Source organism: Rhinolophus sinicus, linkage group LG11 (genome assembly GCF_036562045.2).
Source record: "Rhinolophus sinicus isolate RSC01 linkage group LG11, ASM3656204v1, whole genome shotgun sequence".
NCBI classification, from domain to species: Eukaryota; Metazoa; Chordata; class Mammalia; order Chiroptera; family Rhinolophidae; genus Rhinolophus; species Rhinolophus sinicus.
Window position 1 is genome coordinate 59,105,247 of NC_133760.1, and position 18,427 is coordinate 59,123,673.

General features: G+C 42.9%; 1 protein-coding gene across 2 annotated transcripts in view; it reads left to right on the top strand.

Moving 5' to 3' along the window:
* DENND2A (DENN domain containing 2A) overlaps positions 1–18,427 on the top strand; it is an 80,033-nt gene that overhangs the window by 15,136 nt on the left and 46,470 nt on the right. Inside the window, exons 2-3 of one of the 2 annotated variants that reach the window (XM_074315269.1) lie at positions 8,438–8,539; positions 11,669–12,824. In XM_074315269.1, the coding sequence (XP_074171370.1) occupies positions 11,797–12,824 (1,028 nt within the window). In that variant the 5' untranslated portion in view covers positions 8,438–8,539; positions 11,669–11,796. The remainder of the gene's footprint in view (positions 1–8,437; positions 8,540–11,668; positions 12,825–18,427) is intronic. The other variant, XM_074315270.1, reaches the window with a different exon arrangement.

Here is an 18,427-nt window from a genome sequence, read left to right on the forward strand (position 1 = left end):
TCAGGTACTAATAATTGATAGGACAAAGGGACAGAGAATGCAGTAGCACCAGGGGCCATACCTTTGGTGGTTTTGTGATGGATGGTTATTTATAATCAATACTATCACCAGTTTGATATTTATATTGGTTGTCATGCCCTTCCGGCCATTCCTAACAAAAATATTTATGGCTACATTTATGGAACTCGGATAATCATCAACTAGAAGGCTTTGATATGTTTGCTAAGGACAGTGGCATTGGTCAAAAGTCGTAGCATGAAAGAAATCCGGGACACGGAAATGGGGTTAGTTTTGTTCACATCCACATGTATACAGCTTCCTCGCGCATATAGTCATTTTGAGGTTATGCAAACATCGATGCCGTTTACCTATAAGCCCTAAAGGAAATTCCGCCCATCCTTCAGCCCAGATCTACAAAGGGATCGCGCCTTCACCTGTTCTACTTCTCATGCTGTGTTTTGTATTGGAGACGTTCATGCACATCTTTTTCCCCCAGCTTTATTGAGATAATTGATGTATGACGTTGTATAACTTTAAGGTGTGTAACATGATGATTTGATAGTCGTATATATTGCAAAATGATGGTCACAATAAGGCTAGTTAACACCTCCACCACCTCACACAGTTAATGTTTTTTGTTTATGTGATGAGAACATTTAACGTCTACTCTCTAAACAACTTTCAAGTATATAATACAGTTATATGCGTGTTATTTCCTGTATGAGAATGCACACTCTTGGCGGGCAAACAAATCTATATATTTTACATTTCTGCCAGGCTTCACTCACTTCCCAGTGTGAAACAGACACAACTATTATTGGAAGAACGAATGACATGACTGTTTCCCCTGTTGGCCATAGGTCCCCATATAATCTCTCTTTGGACCATCGAAACATCTGTACTGTGAGATGGTTACTACACACCAAGTCTTGGTGGTCACTAAGGGAGGCAGTGAGAATAAAGGATCACGTACCTAACTAACTCCCCTTCCTTTTCCTAACTGTGACAAAGCAAAACAAGTAGTGGAGTGACGGGCTCAGCTGAGCTCAGCGTCCTGCAGCTGCCATTGTGACTAGAGGCAAACTTGGGGCCTGTTGGGGGCGCCACAAGGTAGCCCCAGGCACCCACAGACAGCAGCAGGGTTTACAGCTGCCCTTGGTATTTGTAATAGTAATAATAATGCATGCTTATTATAGAACATTTGGAAAAAAGGTTTTTTTGTTGTTGAAAATATAGATAAGAGAACGGAGAAAAAAAAATCATTCCAAGTTTCTTACCCAATAACAGCTACTGTTCTTCCTTTGTTACATTTCCTTGCAGTCATTTTCTTATGTGTACAATTTTGAATAAGAATAGGTTCCCCCCCTTTCAAAAAACATGTTTTGAACACAGCATTTTGGATCCTGTTTCTTTTGTCTAACATTATAACATGAGCATTTTTCATTTAATAATAGTCTTTTTTTTAGGTTGACTTTTTGATTTACATTTTAAAAATAATAGCTTTATTGAGATATAATTCACATACAGATATAATTCACATAATTCACAATTCACACACTTACAGTGTATAGTTTAACGGTTGTTAGTATATTCACAGTGTGTAAACACAATCAATTGTATAACATTTTCATCACCCCAGAAAGAAACCCCACACATTAGCAGTCATTCCTCTTTCCTCCTGCCCACCCACTCCTGACCCAGGCAACTACTAATCTACTTTCTTTCTCTATAGAATTACAGTCTTCTTAAACATAATTTAATTTGTTGTGTAATACTCTATTGAGTAGCTAAAGCTATATTATAGTTTACATTGCCATTATATTGCTTGACATTTTAGTCATTTTTACTTCAATATTGTAAATAATATAACTGTAAACTTTTATGTATACATTTTCCCATATTTAGGATCATTTCTTAGTATAGAGTCCCAAACTATACAAATGTATTATATAGATATGAAAAAAATGTATTAATATAATCACAGGACCATAAAAAGAGAGACCCACAAAAACGTTCACTCTCCCTCCCAGCTCACTCAGTTAGCAAATGTTTATGAAATTCAGCATGGTGTAAAAGAAGGATTAAACAGTTACTCATCTTGAAGATGATGAACAAGACACTCAAAATAATGAGCTGAAGTTTAGTTCTAGTCTGATTAGATAATCCACTGTGAGGCCACAGTGATATATATATGTATGCCATAAAGAATACCAGACTTGGGTTCAAAGTGTAGACTCATTCCTGGCTCTATCACTGATGAGTTGTACGAACTAAACTTCCCTGAGCCTCAATTTCCTCATCAGAAAAATGGCAGGAGCATTGCCATTGAGTTCTGTAGAGGTTAGAAATAAGATGTGGTTTCCAGCCTCGCCAAGAACAGAGAGAAGGAAGAGCAAGTTTAAATATTTGGGAGTTGGAAGGAGTTAGAACTTGGCTTCCAACCGTTTGGTGACCTGTAGTACACCACACAAACAAAAGGAAGTGTCCTTTTTTATTGAAAGAAAATCTATTTATCTGAATTCAGATTTTTAAACCACATTTTGGCATTATTAGCATATTTCATAACTTCCATAATTTCATGCTTTCGTGATTTATGATAAACTCACACTAACTTTTACCGCAGAGGTGACACCACTGAACCACGCTGTGGTTTAGAGTCCATGTGCAAGATGGCCACCCAATTGTACTTGCTCTCTTTTTACCCTCCACAAAATGGTGAACCCACAGGCGACACACGGAAGTATTTCCGCATCGCAAGTAAGTGAGGCAAAAAGCATGATTTGCAAATATTGTCAAGAGAGAAATGTATTTCCATCCTACTCAGGTGACCAAATACATCTCTGTGTGTAAGCATGTTCAGCAGATGTGAAAAAAATCCTGCCTGTGTTTGTAGAAGTGAGAACAGTAAAAAAACCTTTAGCTGCCTCTGGCCTCGGGGACATAATCCAGTCTGTAATCTCACGCTGCTCAGGGGCTTCATTTGTCAGACACAATGGCAGGTGTAGGTCAGGAAAATACTGATCAAGTTATTAAAAGCAAATATTGTCAGGAACTGGGTATTCATACTGACAGAAAGTGTGAAAACTGCTCAGGTGACACTCCTGTTCTAGACGTCTCCTTTAGTGTGGAAACAAGCCTTGATTTTGAAGCCCGGGTAGGAAAAAGTGTGTGAAGGAACATTTGGAGCATTTACACCTGGGCTCAAGGGGCAGGAGCAACTTAACTGTGTGCTGATACCTTGTCCACAAGATTTCAGGGTTGCTCTGAAGTACGAGCAAACAGATCCACTGGAGTAACAGTAAAAGACGGCCTTACAAAGGAGAGTGTTTCTGGGGGCACCCCCATTTGGGACCCCCTCCCGCTCGGGAGCTCTCACCCTTTGCTTTCAATAAACTATCCTCTTTTTGGAAAAAAAAAAAACAAAGGAGAGTATTTCTGTTGCCGACTAAGGAAGCAAGTGGCAGGGACGTAAACATGGTTCACGTCCATGCCAGTGGCTCTTAGGCATCAGCATAGCCGTGGAGTCCCCGGGGAACTGCTCTGGCAGTCTGAGTCACACGGTCTGAGGCAGGGCCAGGACTCCTCACTTGTAGCAATTGTCCCTGCTTATTTTCTTTTTTTAATAACAGCTTTATTGAGATACAATTCACGTACCATAATATTCACCCTTTCAAGTGTACAATTAAGTGTTTTTTTAGCATAAGTATTTTTGTGCAACCATCAACACTACTGCGTTTCCCCGACAATAAGACCTAGCCAGACAATCAGCTCTAATGCGTCTTTTGGAGCAAAGATTAATGTAAGACCCGGTATTATATATTATATTAATTATACCCAGTCTTGTATTATAGTAAAATAAGACTGGGTCTTATATTAATTTCTCCTCGCTCCCGCTCCTCCAACCCCTGGTAACCACTAATCTACTCTCTGTCTCTGTGGATTTGTCTGTTCTGGACATTTCATATACATGGGATACAATGTCTGGTCTTTGTCACTGGTTTCTTTCACTTCACGTGATGTTTTCAAGGTTCACCCACGCTGTTGTAGCCACGAGTCCTCCATTTTTATGACTGAATATACTCCATGGTGTGGCCAGACCAGTTTGTTTATGCAGTCACCTGTTGATGGACATTTAGGTAGAAGAAGGTGCTATGTGTTTGTTCATTCAACAGACACTTCTTGAGCACTGTTATTTCATGGGGAAATCTGGGCTCAAAAGCAGAACTAGAAATAGGAAGATTTTGGTGGTTAGCGGAAGTCGCTCCCTTGGCTCTGCCACTGTTTTTACCTGGTGTGGTGTCGGGTCATGGTGTGTGGTGTTTTGGTGCAGGCATGGTTTAAGCGTTTGGTCCGAGAGCGCAGGCAGTGGTTTTACCAACCGTGGTCCCCTGGTGGTGGTTCTGAGGCAGCATAGCCCGTGGCTTCTCTTGTTCCGTACCTGCTCGGAGTCCTCCATCCTCTTCCAAATGTGAAAAAGTTGGTTTGGTTTTGAAAATGCTCCAAAATAAAAAAATATAAAGCTATTATGTAAAAAAAGAGAGAGCAGTCCATTTCAATTTTTTAAAAAGCTTTCTGTGTTTGAAGATGGTAAAAATGAAGCATCAAAAGGAGTGAGCTTCACTGAACACTTAGACATAGCAAGAGCCACATTGTGTGATTGCATGTGTCCTTTGTCCTTCTCAGTATGTTTTCTGAAAACAAACACCTTCTGCACGTGCTTGCCAATAAGAATGCTCAGTTGAGAAAATAATTATTTCTGTTCTACTGCAATTGTTATGGTTTCTTTTCAATTTTATTCCCTGCTCTTTATCAGGTGATAAAACTAAGTTATTAGAATCGTTAAAGCTGAACAGCTTGTAGCTTTATTTGCAGCACAAATAAAAACCATTTAAAATTTAATTTTATTAGTATGTACGTAAGTAATTTATTATCTAAGTAGTATTTTTTCATTCAGTATATCAAGTATGACCATTTTATGAATCAAGTTATATATAACATATATTTACCTGTGTTTCAGAACTAATATACTAACCTTAGAGCAGTAAAGGGCACTGGAAAATTATAATTGTGTATGTTTTATTCCTCACGCCACCTCCTCCCTAGCCCACATTTCTTATTTTTTCAATTAAATATGCTTATGCACTTTTTTTAAATTGGGAAATATTGGGGAGCAATGTGTTTTTCCAGGGCCCATCAACTCCAAGTCAACTCATTGTTTTCAATCTAGTTGTGGAAGGCACAGCTCACTGGCCCATGTGGGAATCAACCTGGTGACCTTGGTGTTATGAGCACCGCGCTCTAACCACTGAGCCAACCGGCTGCCCTTATAATGCGTTTTTAATTGAGCTATAATTCACATAAAATTCACATTTACACATGTACAAGTTAGTGACTTGTAGTATATTCACTATGGTGTATAACTATCACCATTATCTAATTCCAGAACAGCTCTGTCATCCCAGAAAGAAACCCTTACCTGTTAGCAATCAATCCCATTTCCTCCCTCCCCTTACGGGTTTGCCTGTTTTGGACATTTCATATGTATGGAATCACACAATCTGTGGCCTTTTGTGTCTGGGTTTTTCACTTAGTATATTTTCAAGGTCATCCTGGTTGTAGCATGTATCAGTACTTTGTTCCTTTTCATGGCTGAATAATATTCCATTGCATAGCTATACCACATTTGAAAAATCCACTTATCTGTTGACCCACTTAACATGTCCAGATTTTACTTTTTATTTAAATCACTTTTTTCATTTTAAGATTTGGGGAAAATAAGTCCCTTCCCCCATGGCTTCAACAACATGTCTAGATTGTTTTTCCAGCAGTCTCTAAAGTAGTAAGATCTGAAGTGCTTTTTGTCGGTGACTTTGATAGCAAAGTTTCTGTAGACCATGTATCACCTCTCCCTGTTGCCACCATAAAAACCCCACCAGAGTTAACAGGAAGAGGTTATTACTGTTGAGAAACAGCTCCATCCTGCAATCCCTGACCTATAAATTACCATTATTATGGTAATCTGAGTCACAGCGTACTCCCAATTAGCAAATTAGGCTAGGATTGTCACCTAATTAATGACTTTTAACATGAGAAACAAAAAGGAAAGGGTCCAAGTTTGGGGGGAGCAGCATTTTCCATTTCTCTGTGAGTTCAGCAATGCTGGTGGGCTGATTGCTGCGTGGATGGGCTTCTGTGCTCCCTCAGTTTCATCTGAATCCCACTTGAACTTGCTTCTCAGAATACGGTATCAGCTGTTTTTCTAGAGACCGTGGTTTTGGTACTAGAAGTCACTATTGCCCGATGGGGAGAGAGTTCCTGTAATACCGTGTTGTGTAAGTGTTCCTTAGGATCTTGAACCTCAAAGCACATACATGATTCTCTGTGTGTTACTTTGTCCCTTTTGGAGAAGCTGTGTCTTCCTGGCAAGTAGAGGGAAACTGTTCCCTTGGGGAGAGAGCTGGATTACAGGACTAATCGTGACCAGGCCCAGCCCCAGACAGACACTATGTCTCACTGATCTTTGAATCCCCAGAGCCTTCGGCACAGGTCCTGGCACCCATCACAGTGGCTGTGAAAGAGGACGCCCACTTTAAAGAAGAGCGTGGATGGAGAGCGTTGCTGCCTCACAGTGGGTCTGGTCTGGGTGGGGGCACAGTGCAGGCCTGAGGCGGGCGCCCGTGGGGAGTGGCCGCTGTCCTTGCCCTCCGCCCGGTCCTCCGCAGGCAGGACAGAAGAGCAGTGTCTGTCGGCCCAGCCAATCGGAGAGGCTGCAGAAGCTTTGTGAAGCATAATGAGAGGAGCAGTGAGTTCCTTCCTGTTCCTGAACGGCCTTCAGGGAAGGGAGAGCCCTGAGGCCTGGCTTCTTTAAAGAACTGAGCTTACGTTCAGCATTGATATGCCCCAAAATGTGGGGTGCTGTGTCGCTGGGTAAGAGCACAGCTGAGCTCCATCCTCTCCCCAAACACACACTTTCGGGGACCTGTCTGTTCCCTTCCTTGATTTTTTTCAGCTCACCGCTCCCTAACTCCCACTTTTAATTTCTCCTTATTTTCTCTTTTCCCCTCTGACTTCCCTCTCCTTGTTCCCAAGAGTTAAAGCCCAGTCCTTTGATTTCTTGGAGGGAGGTAATGCCCACGCCAGGACCTTGGACAACCACCCGGTCACCTGGCAGGTAAACCATCCTGGGAGAGGGAGTAGGAATCTTGCCAACTAGAGGGAGTTGGGAGAGGAATTCCCTGGAAGTTCAGGTCAGTGGAAAAGAAACGTGAATCTGCACTCTCTCAATACTCCTTAAACTCCTAGCCAAGGAGTTACCTGCTCTCCATCAGGAGCGACCAGTCATGCGGTGTTCATGCTTTACAGACTTGCATGGCCCGTCCTGTAAGCATTTTCTTTTCTTTTCTTTTTTCTGTTTTGTTTTGTTTTCTGTTGGCATTTTCCTATGGGTCTCATCTTCCTAGCCACATCCATCTGTGCAGTGTTCGTTTGTCCTCACATTGAAAGACACACATGACTGTAGGGACTTGGTATTGAAATAACATCTTAATCAGCCACTTCCGTTCTTTCCCATGTCAGACAGCGGAGTGTTTATAACACTGTTTCTGTACTGAGGCTGCTGCTTTAGTATCCACATGGTCCTTGTCATGTTTCAGGTTTGAGATGCTCGGTGGGATTCCTGGCTTTGCTGGGACCATCTCCTACTTTCCCTGAGACCTGACAGAGGACCTACTGGGTAGGCACTTCCTCCTCTTGGGTTTGGAGCCGCCTGGAGGGGCTCCCTGTGCCCAACTCTGAGCCAAGGACAGTGGGTGTACGTCCGCCATTGGGGCCAGCAGAAGAGGAGAGTACCTCTGTGTGGGTATTAACACTTTGGTGGGTGGTTTGTTTCTTGTTTCAAATAAAATAACAGCTCTTCTCTTCTTTGATGGCTGTTAACTCATCATAGGTTCTCAGAGAGTCTGAAAAATGATCGGGTTATGCTGGTATTTGCGTTTTTCTTTTCTTTTTCTTTTTTCTATAGAAGCCAAATACATTTATTAAACCTACTTTCAGCCAGGCAATTAGAGACAAAGACATCTATAACTACAGAGGGTTCACAGCCTGCAGAACCACTTAACCAGGCAATGCTAGGTAAAGGTGACTTTCGTTTGTTTTAAGTGAGTGAGGCCTCCATTTTGAGCTAGTTATGTCTTGCTTTCTAAGGTTAGGTGTTTTCTGGAAATGTTTGTGACTTTAATACACACATACGCACACGAGAAGAGGTTTGTCCTGGGGTCTGAGTCTGGATGGACCTCAGGATTCTGTGCCCTTGCGCCTCTCCTGCGTCAGGGTCTCTGAGGTGCCGCCCTGTTACCCGCCACTCCAGGGTAAACAGCGTGGGGTGTGGGCCCCCGATTGGCTGTCGTGGCTCACTGAATGTGCGTCCTTGTCCCCCCAGACAAGTTGGAGCTCCTCTCCGTGCTGACATGATGACAGTCTGCAGGCTGGCCAACGGCAGACACAGCCAGACTGAAAACCCGAGCTACAAATTGGCTGACAAGTAAGAACTCTTCTCCCCTGAGAGTGAAGCAGTTGGCGCAGACCCTCAGCCTCCTTCTGTTCCCTCCTCACTAACCACACTGCCTTGATCTCAGGAGGCATTTCTTTTCTGGGTCACTGTGGTGCCCCTCCTGTATCATCTCCATGTGCTGCGCTCGTTAAGAACCTGACACCCAAGTGGTCAAGGGAAGGTGTGCCCAGTGCCCGGTGCTGAGACCCTGCACGGCCGCTGCGGGCAGTATCCCCATCTGTGCGTCCCAGTCCTGGGTTTGTTTTCCGAACGACCAGGGTGCGCAGGTCTGTTAATTATCAGTGAGCCCTGATTCTTTGCACTGCATCTGTCCACATTCCCAGCTTTACCCATCTCAGAGGGGCAGGGTTGTTTTCTCCTCAGATGGTTTCCTCTGATGCACTCCCTCACATTCTGGGGGAGTTGGCGATCACCCAGCTGTTTCTGGCTGTGGGCCTCAGTCCAGAGCCCATAGAATCCCAGAAACAGGAACTCGAGAAATTTCGGGTGCCGCACTGGGATTAGGTCAACTGCCCCTGGTGTCATTATCCCTGCTGCTCTTGCTTGAGCTTTACCAGTGCAGCGTGGTCTTCCAGCAAGCCACCCTTTTTCCTCTTGGGTTTTTATTATTTTATTTTATTGAGGATCAGTGTGTTTCTCCAGGGCCCATCAGTGCCAAGTCAAGTCGTTGTCCTTCAGTCTAGTTGTGGAGGGACAAGTCCAGGCGCCATTTTCAATCTTACTTGCAGGGGGCACAGCCCACCATCCCATGCGGGAATTGAACCGGCAACCTTGTTGTTAAGGAGCTCTTAACCAACTGAGCACCTACCCAACTGAGCCATCCGGCCGCCCCTCCGGCAGCTCAGCGGCAGTTCGTTGTCTTCAGTCTAGTTGTGGAGGGCGTAGCTCACTGGCCCATGTGGGAATCGAACTGGCGACCCTGTTAAAAGTCTGCACTCTAACCAGCTGAGCCGTCTGGCTGCCGTCCTCTTGGGTTTTTAGATAGGACGTCAGTGATGGCGAAGTCACGCCAGAGGTTTGGACTCTTATTAGACAGCAGCGATAATCGTTACAGTAACACCAGTTACCCTCACCAATAGCAAGACTTATAATGTGTGCTGTACTCTGGGCACAGCGCACACATTGACTCATCCATTCACTCATTTAATAAATAGTTAATGACTACCTACTAAGTACTGGGCACAGCTAGCAAGATAAATCCGGCCTCTGTGCTCCGACAGTTCCAATCTAGAGAAAGGAGACAGGGATCTTATTTTAAGATGAAAACAAAAGAAGCCAAGATTCAAACCCAGGTCCTTCTGACTCTAAATCTGTGTATTTACCTACTATCACGTGTTTAACAGTACATATGATGTTAATGGTTATATATTATATCATTTGTCACTAAACTAAACCTGAACAGTGTTTTTATGTATCTGTCCTCTCGTCATCTTGCGACTACTAGTACCGTCAAAGCAAGGACTTTAACTTCTGCCTTCTGAACTCTCAGTAAACGATCAACAAACTAATTCTGATTCTGACTAAAACCTGAATTCACGCTAGTGTCCTCAGTGGTGACAGGACGATTAAAAAATGTGTTCTTTTTCTGTAAGCGCTCTGTTATGAATGCTAATTGTTTATTCGAACAAGGAATTCTGCTTTGGTAGCCATATTTAACACATAAAAATGTGTTTGCAATTTCACAAGTTTCTAATTTATGCCGAGCAACCAACAGCAGCAAAGCAATGTACTTTTGGAATAGAAAGCTGAATAGTAACAGGATGCATGAATTGTGTGAACCTTAACTGCAGTTTCAGAATTCCTCTGTTGTCAGATCTATATATTCAGCAAATGTGCACCATGAATTTGGTCCATGCCTGTTTGCTCATCTTGGCACATCTAAGGTCACTTGTGTTCAGTCATGACGGGTGCTGGTGGAAGAAAAGTGTTACATTTCAAAACACAGATACTCTCATTCTCTTCAGACTGGCTTACAAATGTTTTTCTTTCAAAATAATTGTTACAATCATCATGGTAGAAACTCATCTCCGGGAATCACACTTGGAGGCATATATCCCCTCCCATACCTTCTAGGCCAGCACTTCTTGCAATGGTGGGAAGGTTCTGCTCCACCAACAGTAACCGTTGGCCACACGGGGCTACTGCCGCTGAGATATGGCTTGACACGTGGCTGTTGCAACCGAGGAACTGAAGACTGAATTTAATTTGATTTCAGTTTAAGTCGCCACATATGGCTGGTGGCCACATGTACAGTATTTGACCGTACAGGCCACACATGAAGTCTGCATCGCCTTGTTGACTCACTCATTCGTTCATGCAACAAAAATTTACTCTGCCGGGTATGGTTCCATGTGCTAGGGATGCAGCAGTAGCCAAAACAGGCCAAATCTAAAACAAAACAAAACAATCCCTGTCCTCAGAGAGAGACCAGTCTAGTGGGCTCACATTCCAGAGGAAGTTCAGTTCAAATCCAACCAATCACTGTGTCGTTACCCATTCAAACCAGGACAATTTATCAAGCCCAGAATTAGCAAAGACTACATAACTTACGGCACTGATCTAATTTTTAAATAGTCATTACAAAGACCCATCCATTGATTACAGAAGCAGAGGAAACTTCAACTATGTAATCTTTGCTCTCATGACAGTTCTCCTATTTTCATCAGGGGAAAAAGCTAACAGTAGTGATAACCATCACTTCTTGGACACTCAGGACATGCAAGATGCTTTATGTGGGCTGGCTCACTCAATGTGTACAGTCATCCTGTTAGATACGTATTATTAGTAGTAGTCCCATTTCACAGATGAGAAAGTTGAGATTTCGAGTAGTTAAGCAACTGGCCCAAGGTCCCAAAGCTGGTCAGTGGTTGAATTAGGATTTAAACCCAAGTCTACTGGACGCCAAAATCCAATCGCTCCTTTCGTTCCACCATGCTGTCTTCCCAAGAAAAACATTAAGTGATTTTTTTTCACGGTGGTTTCAGTGTTTGTGATTTGCAATTAGCACATGACATTTATGTCTAAGTTCTAGCAAATCTCTATGACCAGCCAAGAACAGTAACCAAAATCCCTCACCCAGTGTTTGTCTTTCTTTTTTAGGGTCAAGGCGGAAGGTCCAAAGGCTGGGGAAGACCCTCGAAGGCAGCCATTGAGGCCTTCCTTTCCTTTCCTAGACTGCTCAGGACTCACCCCTCCGCAGGAGCCCGCTGGGAAGCCTCCGTAACCTGATGCTTGAGTCAAGAGGAGACTGTTTTCACCAGAACATGTTGAGCTCTAATATGATCATCAGCGACCCCGCTTCAGAGCTCAGTGCCAAAGAAGCCAGCAGGACGGGCAGGAGGCTGCTCGGCGGCATTCCCAAGTCCTGCCCTCCTGCCCGCGGCGGGGCCCAGCACGCGTCCCTCAGCATAAAGGACAAGATATCCGAATGGGAGGGGAAGAAGGAGTCGCCCACTCTGGCGCCTGCACCTGGCAGGAAAGCAGATGGGCAAGAGGATTACCTGCCGCCCTGTGTGATGAAGAGAGGTAGTGACAGTGTGAGGACTCGGGTCACGGAGGCTCAGAATGGGACGAGGCCGGATGCAGAGAGCAAAGAGAATGAGCGGAATAAAGGGGCAGTGGACGTCGGGGGACAGGACACAGGGCGGAGGCTCGACGGCAGCCAGCCAGCCAGGGAGCTGGCTCCCAGCTCGGGCAGAGGCCGGGAGCCGAGGCCTGGCAAGCAGCACTTTCAGAATGACAACCTGTCTGTGCTGAAGCAGGTCAAGAAACTTGAGCAGGCTCTGAAGGATGGGTCGGCAGGGTTGGATCCCCAGTTACCAGGGACGTGTTATTCCCTGCACTGCCTGCCAGACAAGGCTGAGGACGGGCCCACCCTAACTGAGAACCGTGGGGGCGCGAGTGGCTCAGAACTCAGGTCCCACCACTTGGATCTGGAAGCCGGGGAGCCCGCCCTTGGGCCTTCGGAGGGGAGGAGAGGCTCGTGCAGAAGGCCCTGGGACCAGAGCCTGGAGAGTGTATACAGGGCCTTCCCCTCAAAACCCTTCATCAACCCCCTGCCCAAACCGCGGAGGACGTTCAAACACGATGGAGAAGGGGACAAGGATGGGAAACCAGGCATCGGCTTCAGGAAAGACAGAAGGAACCTGCCTCCTCTGCCCTCTCTACCTCCCCCGCCCCTGCCCTCCTCTCCCCCGCCTGCCTCTGTGAACAGAAGACTGTGGAACGGGAGACCGAAACCCAGTGCGGACCACAGGTAGGTGACGGCCGCTGCTTGAGTGGTTTATGCCGCATCACAGCTGTCTGTTCTCAGCCTAATTATTCGTTTTCAGAAATTGACAAATCTCGTAGCTAGTCAAGACTCCATGTCTTAAGATGGTTTATGGATAAAACCTGGGAACCGATGCTTGAGGTTTGCATAGTCATCTCCTGCTTGGGTCTCCTGCCTGGTTATCTAATAGTTTGCATGTAATGTGTCCAAACCTAAATTCTCAATCCAGGCCATCCCTAAGCATCTCCTCTCAGAATAATTGCCATCTTGTTAAATGACATCAGCCTTCATTTTGCTTGGGCCACAAACCTCAGGCCCATCTCTGATTCCTGTCTTTTGCACGCACTCCTATCTAATTCCTCAGCAGGTCCTTCGGTTCTAGTTTTAAATGTCTTGAATGTGATTACATCTCATCCGCTGCTCCCACCTTAGTCTTCTTGGATCCACCCAGTGTATTTCTCCCTCAGTGGGCCGGGGAATCTTTTAGAAATATAAATTAGGCCATGTCACTCCCCCACTCACCATAGTCTGTCATGTAGGATTCTTTTGGCTGCAAAGAATATAATTTCTGATTTTCTCTTCCAGGGGAAGAAGATTTATATATTCTAAAATTTTATATATGTATATTTATAGTATATAAAAATTATATGCTTTTAAAAATTAAATCGTGATAGTCTTTTTTTTACTTGGGATATCATTAAAATGTTTCAATGTTACTAGCTTCCTTTTTTCTTCCCCACCTTTTTTTTTTTTTTTAACATTCCTTATATCATGTGGCTAAACCATATTTTATTTAGCTAGTCCCCTACTGATGGACACTTAGGTTGTTTCCAGTTTACAAATAATGCTGTGATGAGCAGTATGTAGCATTAAAGAACGCTCCAGAGCCAGAGTAGTTACTAAATCTGCTACTTATTAGCTGTGTGACATTGGACAAGCTACTAAATTTGGCCTCATTTTACTTATCTGTAAAACAGTGATAATCATAGTAACCACTTTATAGGTTTGTTGTGAAGATTATTTGAATAAATATGTATAAACCATAAGTTAAAACAGAGCCTGGGATATAGTAAATGCTCAATAAATGTTAACTGGGTTTGGTTTTGTTTTTCGGGCTCTCTTTAGTTTAATTAATTAGGGTGTGTATTTCTTTTCCAGTACCAAGTTGTTTTCATTATTTTAACTTCAAAATGTGTTTTAATATCTAGTTGTCCTTGCGAAAATTTCTTATTGTTGCTAATAGTTGGTCCTCTTGGACATCCTGCATATACTATCATGTCATATGACAATGACCATTTGGTCTCCTATTTAACAATTATAAACCTCTTATTTCCTTATTCTCCTTTTTCAAAAATGTCTTGACCGTTCTTGCATGTAGTTTTCTAAATGTTTTGTATATCACTAGCAAATTTCACACACACAGAATATATGTTAGTTTTTTAATTGGATTTCTATGCATTTGCTAAGTTTATCCCTAAGTATTTTATATTTTGTTGCCATTGTTAATGTCTTCTCTTTTCTCATTACTTGGTCTTTGTATTTAAGAAAGCTATTTTTTTTTCTATTATTCTTTTAAAAGACACCTTAGAGAAATTTCTTATTGTTTCTAATATTAGTCAGTTGATTCTCTTGGACTTTTCTAAGTATATAATCATGTTGTCTGCAAAGAATTCTTGTTTTACCTTTTTCTTTTTAATGTATACCTTCTAATTCTTTCTCTGGCTGAATTGCACTGGATAATACTTTCAGAACAGTGTTAAATAATAGGGCAGAGAGCGGTAGGCAGCCTTATCTCTCCCCTAACTTTAATGGTAATGTTTCTGTGTCTCAGTCTTTAAGCACCCTTGTCTGAGATATATTTTAATGTTATCAAGGTAGTGTTCATTTATATTTATTTCTTATTTTACTATGAGTTTTAAAAATTAGGATTGGATATTAGATTTTGTCAAATTACTTTTTGGCAACTTGATGCAATCCTGTGGTTCTCCTTTGACCTATTAATAGTGAATTTCTACCCTAATATTAATCCATCCTTACATTTTTGGGGTGAACTCACATTCGGTTCTGTTTTATTATTCTTTTAATGTCCTACTAAATTCTGTTTGCTGATCTTTTAAGATTTTTGTCTCAGTATTCCATAAATGGGACTGATCTAGACGTGGCATTTATTGTACTATCTTTATCAGGCTTTGGTATCAACGAGATCTACAGAAGAATTTCGAGAATTCCTTCCTCACGTTCTGAGAAAGTTGGAATCCATCTCCAGTCCTGCATCCTTTCCCAAACAAGTGCCAAGCCCAGGGCCCCACATACTCTGGTGGCTTTTTGCTCCTGTCCCCCGTGCTTCCTAACTGTAGCCCTTCCATGCCCTTTCTGGGCTGTTCCTCCAAAGAAGCCCACCCTCCCAAGGGCAGGTGGATTCTGGGAACTTGGAGTCTTTCATCTGTGTCATCACTGGGCAGACAGATCAACCTGGTGAATAGTTATTCCCATTATCTTTTCTCCCTTAGCTACCATCTGCTTTTTTCAGTCTTCCAGCATTTTCTTTAAAACCAGCTAAAGTTACTTAGTTTCAGTCCAAAGATGAAATTTTTCTTGGCCAGTTTGAATATGGTTGCATCAGCTGTGTTTTAAGAATTTGGGCTTTGGATTTTTTGTTTTGTTTAAAATAGTACAATGTGGGTAATTAGGGCAAGATGTTCACTTTCTGCTTTTAAAAAATAAAGTGAGCTCTTTCTAGTGGTCCTATCTCTTAAAAAAAAAAAAAAAGGAATAAAAAATAAAAAATAAAAAGCTCAGTTCTGAATTTGGCACACTTACCGCCCTCTCCGAGGCAGGAAAGCCAAGCCAAGATTGAAGAAAGAAATGATTAAGGATTTTGAGGTTATGAAGGTTTAGAATTACACAGCCAGGCTGTGTGCATTAGAGAATGTATTCAGCTTATTTTCATAGGCCGATTAGTCCACCTCGGCAACAGCCAAACCAGTGAATTCAGATACTCATTTTGAAAAAATGTAGTTTTCTTTCTCTCTTCTTATTTTTGCCTTCCCTTTTCTTTCCCCTTCCTCCTTTTCTCCTTCCCTTCTTTCTTCCCTTTCTTCTCTCTTCTTTCTTCATTTCTCTAAAGCCCCAGGAAATTAAATGCAAGGACTTAGGCCTTCAATCCTAAAATGGAAAATGAGAGACCCTCAAATGTCAGGAAATTCCAAAGATAAGGTTCCTACAGCAGCATTAACTTGGTTATGTATGTTTTATGGCCTGCATTTAATAACTTTGGCAGGAATGCCTGAAGGCCGACATTTAACAAGGAAAGTTGCTATTTTTTTAAGTATAAGCAACATCCTGAATCACATGTACCCATCCACCCAAAAGGATTTAACTTGAATACAGGTTTTTTATTTTAGTTTAATTTGCTCATATGACAGAGTGTTTAGATCTTTATGAACTCAAATAACTACATTGACCAAAGTTTGTTCAACTGATGGTTTTGGCATTATGTAGATTGAGCCTTTCCTTGGGGCTTTAGCATAAGACTTTGAGAACTTCCTGAGGACGTGAAGCCTCGGTCATTATATGGCTGTGAAATCAGACTGCGCTGTTAGTGACTGCGTACTTTCCATCTTCTGTGGAACTAATAGGGATCCCCATGGCTCTCTGGCTGGGCAGCAGCCCTCAGCTCTCATTAGTTTAATGGCTAAAGTTCACTTCCCAGCCATGCTGGGGTCTGTCCCGGTAGTTATGAATCTATCTTAGTTAACATGACATCCATGAGGTAACTCAAACTACTGTGTCTAAAAACTGAATATTTAAAATCACAACTAGTTATGTCACCTCGGTGCTATGGAAATGTTCAGCAGGGGTAGTTGTTAGCCTGTCATGGAAACAGGGACAGCCTGGAGGGGAAGTTGGACTGAGACCTGGGGTTCCCAAGGGGGAGTCCGGGAGCTGGGGGCTCAGTCTGAGTGAAAAGCAGGTGAAGGCTCTGGAGCAGGGAGGCCAGCAGCGGACGTCGGCCGGCTCAAGAAGGCCGTGAGCCTACACGTCTTCGGGAGCCAAGCTCTGGGCGAGCCCTGGGGACCAGGCACAGAGTTGGGCCTGTTACCTAAGAGGAATCGGAAGCGTGTGAAAAGCTTTAAGGACAGAGACATGACCTGCTCTGCAGCATGGAAACGGGAAAGGGTACCAGCAGCAGCATGGGTAGTTGAGAGGGTGAGAGGGCGAGCGAGGAGGTATTGGGGTTCCCTGGTGGTGTGACTGCGGTGGGGATGGAGAGAAGTGGGTGGATTCCAGGAGTCCTTTGCAGGTAGCACTCTTGTTGATTGGTTAGAAGTGGGCATTAGGAGAGACGGAGATTTGGACAGGATGTAAGTCATAAATAAATATTCGGATGGATAGTAATGGCCTTTGCTGAGATGGCAGCGCTGGAAGAAGCGCTGGTCCTCATTGGGGAGGGGGTGTGAGACTATGAATTCAATCTTGGATTTGTAATTTTGAGATTCCTATGCGTCATCCAAATGGAGATGCAGGACGACCTCTTAAGTTAGTATTTCACTCACAAAAATATGGAAAAGTCACAAATAACATTCAAAATACTACTTGAAGTCACAGTGTTTGACATTAGTTTTTGAAATTTGGATATTACATAAATTGTAACCCACCTCAGAAAACTCCAGTGGACCCGTGGGATCATTCCAGGATTTCTAAAACAGAAGTACCCAAATTACATGATAACTTGAGTGCTCAGGAAGCAAACTTGGCCTGAGAGGAGGTTGCATCCCTTTACCAGGCTGTGGGCTCCCCGAAGGCGGAAATTTCCTGCCTTTGCATCACCAGCTGTGAGCTCATTGGGACCTTGGAAGGCGCTTATTAAACAGGTGGGCCGGATGTGGAACGAATGTGGGAATGTTTAAATGAGAGAGAAGCCAATTGAGATGTGGTTATTATTAGCCTCTTGAAATTTCCTTTCTCTCGTTCATACGTCAAGTTTTTAAACCTTTTTTTTCCCAAGTTAAATCTTTGTATAGAAAAGACTTCTCTAAGTAATTGGATGATTTGTTTTGTGATATTTTTCCTCTTTGGGGAGCCAAAGCACCTACCTGAGCCCCAGAACCAGAGGATTCACAGTCCTTGGAGGTATTTATGCAGATTAGAAATAGTGCCTGGGACGAACTGTGTAAAGCCATTGCTTGCAAGGATGTTACCAACAGATAATGATGACAAATCAAACTTTATATTTGGAACTCTTTCCTACTGGTCTAGAAACAGAGTCTGTAAAGATTTCTGATTTCGCCTTGATTTTGTATGGACCGTGGCTTCATGTTAATTTAAGAGTTTCTTGGTCTTTCAGGCTTCCTACATAGGAATTAGTTACCTGAAAACCAACATTTTCATACAGAAATGAAGCTGCTATTTAAGAAACCTTACGATGAATTCTTTTGCAAATTAAAGAAGAGTTTTGCAATGTGAATAACCAACTTCTAATCAGGTGATTTTTAGGAAGTTTGTCATTTTAAAAAATTGCACTCTTCTAATGCTGTTTAGACTGGTGGTACCTTTTATGTGTTGGGAATTAAAGGCAACTATGGCTG